General features: G+C 39.4%; 1 protein-coding gene across 1 annotated transcript in view; it reads left to right on the top strand.

Moving 5' to 3' along the window:
* Positions 1–489: 489 nt before the first annotated feature.
* The window catches only part of LOC127632850 (constitutive coactivator of PPAR-gamma-like protein 1), a 42,458-nt gene continuing 33,007 nt past the window's right edge, over positions 490–9,940 (top strand). Inside the window, exons 1-4 of the mRNA XM_052111657.1 lie at positions 490–1,253; positions 4,251–4,497; positions 4,706–4,788; positions 9,333–9,461. Of these exons, the coding sequence (XP_051967617.1) occupies positions 780–1,253; positions 4,251–4,497; positions 4,706–4,788; positions 9,333–9,461 (933 nt within the window). The 5' untranslated portion in view covers positions 490–779. The remainder of the gene's footprint in view (positions 1,254–4,250; positions 4,498–4,705; positions 4,789–9,332; positions 9,462–9,940) is intronic.

Below are 9,940 nucleotides of genomic sequence, written 5' to 3'. Positions count from 1 at the left end.
TCTTCGATCCTGATTGACTCCGATAGATTGGATCCACATGATTAAAATTACTTATTTCAAATTATAAATGTGATAGAATGATAAATTATAAAGAAATTAAAATCCTCATTAAAATTAAAAATGTAATTATACAGATAAAATAAATGTTGTCATAAGTAGTTTGGAATAAGTTTGCATAATTATTTATTTGAAAAACAAGCAGCACTCAGAAGTATTTTAGAGCCTATTTTTAAAATTTACAAAAAATATTTTTTTTTTCAGCAGTTTAAATATTTTTTATGCAATAGATGTTGTTTAAAATATGATAAATGTTTAAAGTAGATTTTATAAAATAAAAAAAAATCACATTCATAACTTTGGACAATATTATTTGTTAATGACCCTCTATGTAAAGCTTGCCAGACTGAACATGCAACAGTTCTCCCGCTGTTCAGCCACGCCCACCTGAACTCCAGACTCCTCCTCCGGTGTCACTACGTGCCCTGCGTCGCTGCGCTCGCCTCTTTCCCTCACATCCAGACCGCAGACATGGCTCCATAAGGTTGCACACGGCGGCTATCAGCCATGAACCAAATAACAACTCACAAAAAACTACAGATGCAAATCCGGTTTGATTGATTTTCGACCGATCAACTTCTACATCCGCCGCAATATTCCTTAAGTTCGGATCTCAGCATTCGGGAGAGACTGCTCGCTCGCAACACTCTCCGTTTCCTCCAGACACTTTAACGTTCATACTAAACCCAAAATAACAGACATCACACTTTCGGACAGCAGTTATGGGTGTGCAGGGTTTCCAGGAATACATCGAGAAGCATTGCCCCAACGCCGTGGTGCCGGTGGAGCTCCAGAAGCTCGCCCGCGGAAGTCTGGTCGGCGGCGGCCGGCAGAGACCCCCTCAGACCCCGCTTCGGTTGCTGGTGGACGCCGAGAACTGCTTGCACAGGCTCTACGGCGGCTTCTACACCGATTGGGTAAGCGGAGGCCAGTGGAACCACATGCTCGGGTACCTAGCCGCACTTGCCAAAGCCTGCTTCCACGGCAACATCGAGCTACTGGTGTGCTTCCATGGCGCCCTGGAGAAAGGCCGTCTCCACGAGTGGGTCAAGCGACAGGTGAACGAGACGCAGACCGCCCAGCAGATCGTCAGCCACGTCCAGAACAAGGGCACCCCGCCGCCCAAGGTCTGGTTCCTGCCTCCGGTGTGCATGGCCCATTGCATCCGCTTGGCGCTCCTCAGGTTCCACATCGGGGTGAGTGTTGCAGCAGCAGATGCTTGTTGTGTTGTTGCCATGTCTGGCCCGTATGCCACCGTTAGCTTAGCAGAACCAGCCCTAAAGTCCTCCTCTTACAAGTAGAAGGTTGTCAACTAATGAGATGGCTCTCTTATTGGGTCATCAAACACTGTATACCCCTGCCTAAAAAAACAAACAAACAGCTAAAACCGACCTAAGCTTGTCCTAGATGGACTACTAAAGCCATGTCATGTTCCAAAACTGTTGGCTTGATGCTCAGCTCTGAAATTGAGCCTTCTGTTGCCTTTTTTGTTTCTTAAACCAGTCAGCACAGTGTTCAAAGTCAGGAGTGCATGGCTTTGTTATTCTGCAGGCTGACATTAGTAGGTTCAACCTTCCTAACATGATCACTCTCAGCACCGTAAGCCAACTTGGGCATGAATCTGTTTGGCATGCTGGTGGTACATGCCCGATCAGATCACATTTAGTTCTATGGGCACCTAGAAAGAGGCTATTCAAATGATGGGAATTAAAAGTGACTGCAAAATGTGTGGACCTAATTGTATTGTCTTTTTGTATTGCCAAACACAATGCATATAGCTGTCAAAATGTTATACAAGAATATTTTATAACCTATGGATTTGCATGGTTGATGTGCCTATGTCTTATTTAAAACAGATATTGTCATGCTTTATAAGCCTACACAAAGGTTTGTGTGTGTGTGTGTGTGTGTGTATAGTGTATGTGTATAAAAGGATAGTACTAGGTTAGTACTAAGGTTGTGATGGCAAAGTGAAGGGCCACCTTTTCTTTACTGTGATTGGCTGTTCTGCAGTGCCCTGTGACAGGAAGAGTAAGCTCTGCTCTGTGATTGGCTGCATGCTCCTCTGCGTCACTTCTGCTGAGATTTAGCAGCCCTAGAGGCCATGACCAAGTTCGTGAGTCTGGTTTTAAAGAGAGCCAAATGTTCTGATTTCACTTCTGAGATTCTTCCCCACAAATGCTTTTGACTAATTCCTTTATTTTGTTTTCAGGGTAATTAAAGAAATAACTTGCTGTTATTAATACAGGCATGGAAAATGACTGGAAAATATATTTTATACTTGTAAACTGTGGATTATTGAGATCAACAACAAGAAATGTAAAGAATACATTAAAGCACACTCTTAATTAATAGAAACACTATACTAATAATGGTAGGGCCTCGCTTTGTTCTCAAAACAGCCTCAATTCGTGGGGGCATGGATTCTACAAGATGTTGGCAACAGTCCTTTGAGATTCTGGTCCATGTTGGCATGATTGCATTATGCAATTTCTGCCGATTTGTCAGCTGCACACTCATGCTGCTAATTTCCCGTTCTACCACATCCCAAAGGTGTTCTAGTGGATTCAGATCTGGTGACTGGGAAGGCCACTGAAGAACAGTGAACTCATTGTCATGGTCATGAAACCTGTTTGAGACAACCTTTGCTATACAAGATTGTGTAACTTGCAGCCATGAAGTGATGCAAATGGTCAGCAACAGTACTCAAATGGTCTGTGGCATTCAAGCGATGATTGATTGGTATTAACAGGCCCAAAGTGTGCCAAGAAAACATTCGCCACAGCAATAAACCACCGCCACCAGCCTGGAATGTTGACACAATCAGGATGAGTACATGGATTCATGCTGTTGACGACAAATTCTGAATCTCATGGCCAGTCCTAGCATTTTGTGGGCCCTAAGCAGATTTTCAAAATTGGGATCTTCTACCTACAAATACACCTATCCAAACATACTCCGCATCAATAACTAAGCAAGTTTAAATTGTGCAGATAAACAAGTCTATTGATTTAAAAGCATGAAGATTATTCAGTTTATCAGCACAGGTATAACTACATTCACTGACCACTTTATTAGGTACACCTGTACACCTACTTATTCATGCGATTTATATAATCAGACAATCGTGTGGCAGCAGTATAATGTCTCAGATCAAGCAGATATGGGTCAGGAGCTTCAGTTAATTTTAAAATCAGCCATCAGAATGAGGAAATGTGTGATCTCGGTGATTTCGACCATGGTGCTAGTTGTTGCCCATCCTTAACCTTAAGGTCCGATGTCTTGTGCATTTTGAGATGCTATTCTGCACACTACAATTGTATAGAACGGTTATCGGTGTTACCACAGCCTTTCTGTCAGCTCGAACCAGTCTGGCCATTCTCCGTTGACCTTTCTCATCAACAAGGGTTTTCCATGGATGTTTTTGGCTCCATTTGGCGTAAATTCTAGAGACCGTTGTGTGTGAAAATCCCAGGAGATCAGCAGTTACAGAAATACTCAAACCAGCTTGTCTGGCACCAACAATCATGCCACAGTGCAAATCACTGAGATCACATTTGTCCCTATTCTGATGGTTGATGTGAACATTAACATTAACTGAAGCTCCTGACCCGTAGCTGCATGCTTTTATGCATTGTACTGCTGGCACACTGCTTGGCTGATTAGATAATCACATGAATAAGTGCTTCGCATATGCAGGTGTTCCTAATAAAGTGCTCAGTGAGTGTATATAATATACTGTATATTAAAACGATGTACTTATGAGGGCTTCTTTTCTAACAAAATAAAAAATATATACAGTGTCATCTTTTATTTTGTCGAATGCATAATTTTGCATAATGAATAATTTGATTTTATTGTTCTATCCCATTTAAATCAACCCATAAAATGTAATGGCACAATGTGTAATTAGTTGGCATAGAATATAATATAAAGAAATAGTGTGCATTGCATGTTATAGAGGAATTCATTAGGGAGCATTTAATTTATTGCATTTAATTTAATCTTTATTGGTTACTAATCAATAAAGCATTTGACAGAGAAATAATTATGCAATACAGGAAAAAAAAAAAAATTCCCCAAGCAAAATAAGCCACATGGAAATATGCGAAGCACTGCAGTGTAGTCACCTTATATGTATATTTGTTTCCAGTCTTCTAATGAGTGCTCCGATAATTTGCTTCCTCTTTCAGGTTGTCCAGACAATCGAGGACCATCACCAGGAAGTAATTGCCTTATTTAGAGAAAATGGGTTCCATGGCTTGGTCGCCTATGATTCTGACTATGCCTTGTGCAACATCCCATGCTACTTCAGTGCCCATGCTCTTAAACTGAGCCGCAATGGCAAGAGCCTCACCACCAGCCAATACCTGATGCATGAAGTTGCCAAGCAGCTTAATCTCAATCCAAATCGTTTTGTCATTTTTGCTTCACTTTTAGGTACATTTTAATTTTTAAAAATATTTCCAATTTGATATGCAAATTATTTAATATTTCAAAAACTAATATATGTATTGTGATTTTCATTTTACACATTAAGTGTCTTGAAATAGTCTTGTTAATTTTCTTTACTAAGGAATGCTCAGCTGCAGTAATAAGACACTCTCCTTGCAGTTCATGGTCTAATAACTAAATACTGTTTTTGAAGGTAATCACATACTGCCTGATGAAGACTTGGCTGCCTTTCACTGGAGTTTACTTGGTCCTGAGCACCCTTTAGCATCCTTGAAGGTAACGGCAACAATGACTTTGCTTACATGCACCCTCATAATGCTATTACAATGCGATTAAGGCAGTGTTGCTCTTGTAAACAGAATACTGCGATTATTTAATTGTGATTATGTGTGCTAATAATCAGAGAAATGCTAATCGTAGTAAGATATGTGGAGAACTCCTATTTTTATCACTTTATGCTAGCATGTAATCGCATTTCTTCCACTCTGACGAAAGTGCGCCAGTGCAACAGATGGATGATGGTTCGAAAACATTCCGATACAGAAGAAGCTGCACTTATTTGTCAACAGCCAGTGTAGAGCGAATAATCAGAGTAATGGCAAGTTGCATGCAAATGGGATTGAAGAGGTTTGCCCAGATCATGTAAACATCTTCTATTAATTATTCCCTCTACATTGATTATTGCAATAATCAGAGTATTGTTGTCCATGTAAACGTAGCCACTCAAATGAAATGTTTTTGTCATCCGATGTGTAAATTGAAACATTTTCATTTGGCCTTGGGATCTATATAATATAACATTTTCATTCATTTAGCTGTGCTTATTACCCTTGCATGTATCGCAGCTGTTTGTTTTGAGCTATTAATAATTGGAGGTTTTCTTCATTCACAACGTAATGTTTAAATAGTGCAAACATAAGACTTCAGTCTCTGTAACAAGCCGCTGTGACCAGTTTCCTTGACAACCAGATTGAAATGAGGCCTGGCAAATAACTTATAAGGGACCATGCGAAATCGCTTCAGCACCGTCTTTAACAAGTATTCTTTTGGTTTTAAATCGTCTGAATCTTTGAATCTCACCCAGACAAATCCAGCAAACTTCAAGTACAAAGGAAAGGGGTTGAACTGAGTATTGGAACAATGATGTGTAACCTTGCGTTATCTGTTCTCAGTGTTTGTGTTGCTTGGCAGATGGCTTTATTGATTCACTGTGAGCTAGAATAGAGTGGGCTATACTCAGTTTTAACTCTAGAATAGCAGATCTGTGTGTGATCATCACTTTTAGTAGCTGTCATTCTCTGTGCATGGACAGTTGAAGTCAGAAGTTTACATACACTTAGGTTGAAGTCATTAAAACTCATTTTGCAAACCACTCCACAGATTTAATAGTAGCGAACTATAGTTTTGGCAAGTTGTTTAGGACATCAACTTTGTGCATGACACGAGTCATTTTTCCATCAGGTGTTTACAGACAGATTGTTCACTTTGAATGAACTTTATCACCATTCCACTGGGTCAGAAGTTTACATATACTGTTAACTGTGCCTTTAAGCATCTTAGAAAATTTCAAAAATGTATGTTAAGCCTTTAGTCAATTAGCCAATTAGCTTCAGATAGGAGGTTTACTTAATTGGAGGTGTACCTGTGGATGCGTTTTAAGGCCTACCTTCAAACTCTTTGCATCTTTGCTTGACATCATGGAAAAATCAAAAGAAATCAGCCAAAATTGTGGACCTCCACAAGTCTGGTTCATCCTTGGGAGCAATTTCCAAACACCTGAAGGTACCACGTTCATCTGTACAAACAATAGTATGCCAGTATAAACACCATGGGACCACGTAGCCATCATACCGCTCAGGAAGGAGACACATTCTGTCTCCTAGAGATGAACATAGTTTGGAGTGAAAAGTGCAAATAAATCCCAGAACAACAGCAAAGGAACTTGTGAAGATACTGGAGGAAACAGGTAGACAAGTATCTATATCTACAGTAAAACGAGACCTATATTGACATAACCTAAAAAGCTACTCAGCAGGGAAGAAGCCACTGCTCCAAAACTGGCATACAAAAGGCAGACTACAGTTTGCAAGTGCACATGGGGACAAAGAGCTTTTTGGAGAAATGTCCTCTGGTCTAATGAAACAAAAATATTACTGTTTGTCCATAATAACCATCGTTATGTTAGGAGGAAAAAGGGTGAGGCTTGAAGGCAGAAGAACACCATCTCAACCGTGAAGCATGGGGGTGTCATGGGGGACATCATGTTGTGGGGGTGCTTTGCTGAAGGAGGGACTGGTGCACTTCACAAAATAATGGCATCATGATGTGAAATGATGTGGATGTATTGAAGCAACATCAAGACATCAGCCAGGAAGTCAAAGCTCGTCACAAATGTGTCTTCCAAATGGACAGTGACCCCAAACATACCTCCAGAGTTGTGGCAAAATGGCTTATGGACAACAAAGTTAAGGTATTTTATTTCCTAAAGAAAATTTGTGGGCAGAACTGAAAAAGCTTGTGCAAGCAAGGAGGCCTACTGACTCAGTTACACCAGTTCTGTCTGGAGGAATGGGCCAAAATTCCAGCAACATATTGTGAGAAGCTTGTGGAAAGCTACCCAAAATATTTGACCCAAGTTAAACAATTTAAATGCAATGCTACCAAATACTAACAAAGTGTATGTAAACTTCTGAATTCAACTGTGTGTATGTGTGTGTGCGTTTGTGTTCGTTACATGAAACCGAGATATAGGGTTTGTTACAAGGTCAAAAAGCATGTTTCTTGAGGTTGACGTATAAGATAAAAAAAGCATTTTGCTCAAATAACATTTAATTTATCATTTTCAACCCTCATTCGGACCCTCTGTCAGAAACACTCGGTTTTGGTGCTGCTGCTCCTTTAAGACTTTGACAGTAAACTCCCACTGTTATGATTGGCTCTCTGCTCTTGACTCAGGTCAGCCAAGAGCAGAGAGACAATCATAACTGTGGGCATTTACTGTCAAGTCTTAAAGGGATAGTTCACCCAAAAATGAAAATTATCTCATTATTTACTCACTCTCATGATGCAGGTGTGTTTGACTTTCTTTCTTCACCAGAACACATTTGAAGAAAAATATCTCAGCTCAGTAGGTCCTTAAAATTCAAGTGGATGGTGATTTGATATTTGAAGTTCCAAAAAATACAGATGGTCAGCATAAACGTCATCCATATGACTCCAGCGGTTAAATTAATGTCTTCTAAAGCAACATATCACGTCATATCACGGATGTACTGGATGTACGGATGTCTCACATTCTCCACTCGGTTGAGACATCCAGAATAAGCAAACAAACACACCATTAAAGAAACCGATAAATACAGAGCAAAACCAAACAAGCTTCAGTACAGCATTCCTCCACATGTAAACAGCCCTGCTTTTCCGGCTGTGTTGCATGTGCCTCAGTTCACGCGTGTCTCAAGTGCCAATGCGATTAAGTCACATGTGCATACCGCTGGTGACTGGAAGCATGATTTTGAGTTAAAAAAGTACTTAAATAATGATCTTTTTCTCACCAAAAGAGAAAAAGATCTCATGTCACTTTAGGAGACATTAATTTATCTGCTGGAGTCATATGGATGACGTTTATGCTGACTATCTGGGATTTTTGGAGCTTCAAAAGAGTAATCGCCATCCACTTGCATTTTAAGGACCTACTGAGCCAAGATATTGGTCTAATTTTCTTCAAATGTGTTCTGGTGAAGAAAGAAAGTCATACACACCTGGGATAGCATGGGAAATAATGAGAGAATTTTCATTTTTGTGTGAACTATCCCTTTAAAGGAGAAGCAGCACCAAAATCACTCTCGTCGCCATCTCACTGTTCACTGTTACTGGGCGGGGCTACGGAGGTGATCATATAAAGTAGGCTTTGATGTGTTGTTGGGAAGGTTGTCACGTGCAAATGTCTATCACAGTGTGACATCACAATGTAGAGAAATTTGGCAGCTTTGTTTCAACATATGCACTTTTTGCAGGGAGGAGGAAGTTTTGAGTTCTGAAGCTTACAGTATGTTTAAATTGTACAGTGACCTCTTTATTTGTAAAATGATCAAGGTCAATTTGATTCGTCATGTCGCGATGCATTGAGCGCTGAAATGTGCAGTTTTTGCAAATGGGATCGCACTACTAAACATCACTATTTTCAAATAGATTCCAGAAAACTCTCCATTGGTTGGACAAACAGATAGTCCCACCCCAGACTAGCACCATTAGTTGAGTCAATGTTGCGGTGTCGGGCTGGGCCAATCACTTAAACAGCAAGATCAATGTTTTGAAAGTGCCAGTGCTATTAATGAAGGCGAAAACTGAATGAAAACCTTTTCGTTAACTAAAAATAACAACAACGTGGTTGTAAAAACTGAAACAAAAATACTTTTACATTTTTTACATTTACAGACATATTTCATTTTGTGTATTATTTTATTAAAGATTACTCAATTCAACTTTGTGTAAATCCTAAAATCTTTTTTTTTGTGTGTTACGTGAAAGATATTTAGCATTGAAAATATTACACGCATCTACCTTTGATATTGTCTAATTTATGATATCCATTGATTAGTAGGAACTGAAGTTTAGTTTATGAACAAATCATTCACATATCAACATAAATGTCTGATTTTAAAAGAAAATACGTTTAATTACCTTATTACCTCTGCATTTTGTATATTTATGAATATTTTGCGACAATGTCAGATTGTATCCGTTCAGATGACGCCCATCACATTTTAAGCAGAAGGAGCTTTTGATGGGGGTTTGATGGGTTGTTTTATCTGACACAGGTCCGTGCACACCAGCTTGTTCTTCCTCCTTGTGATGTCGTCATAAGGGCTGTAGCTGACTACGTCCGCAACCTACAAGATGTCAATGACCTGGAAGCTATTTCTAAAGACGTATTCAAGCACTCTCAGGTAAGCTGACATGCCTTTGTAGCACCCAAGAATTGTGGAAGACATTTGTTTTGTTTTTTGTTACCCACAAAAATGAAAGTTCAGTCATTATGTACTCACTCTCATGTAGTTCCAACCCTGTATGCTGTTTTTCACGAAGCACAGAACAACATTTTGGAAAAATCTTCATGCAAATCTTTTCCAGTTTATTGCAAAAAGGACAAAATAGAATAAAAAAAAGCACCATAGATGTAGTCCTTATGTCACATGATAGATTTGTGAAGAGCTCACCAAAATATTAGTTGTTATTCACTGAAAATATTGCCCTCTGCCATATCTCTCAGTCAAAATATGATGCCTTTATTGTTCCTTTGTGTTCAGTAGGAAAAAAGTAACAGCATCTGGGTTTGAAATGGGACGAGAGTGAGTAAATAATGACAAAATTCTCATTTCTGTGTGAACTATTCCTACAATTCTCTATATGTTTTGTATACGATAAT

The sequence above is a fragment of the Xyrauchen texanus genome, chromosome 39 (genome assembly GCF_025860055.1).
Source record: "Xyrauchen texanus isolate HMW12.3.18 chromosome 39, RBS_HiC_50CHRs, whole genome shotgun sequence".
NCBI lineage: Eukaryota > Metazoa > Chordata > Actinopteri > Cypriniformes > Catostomidae > Xyrauchen > Xyrauchen texanus.
The sequence above is the reverse complement of the archived record's forward strand: the minus strand, read 5'-3'. Positions and strand labels throughout refer to the sequence as shown.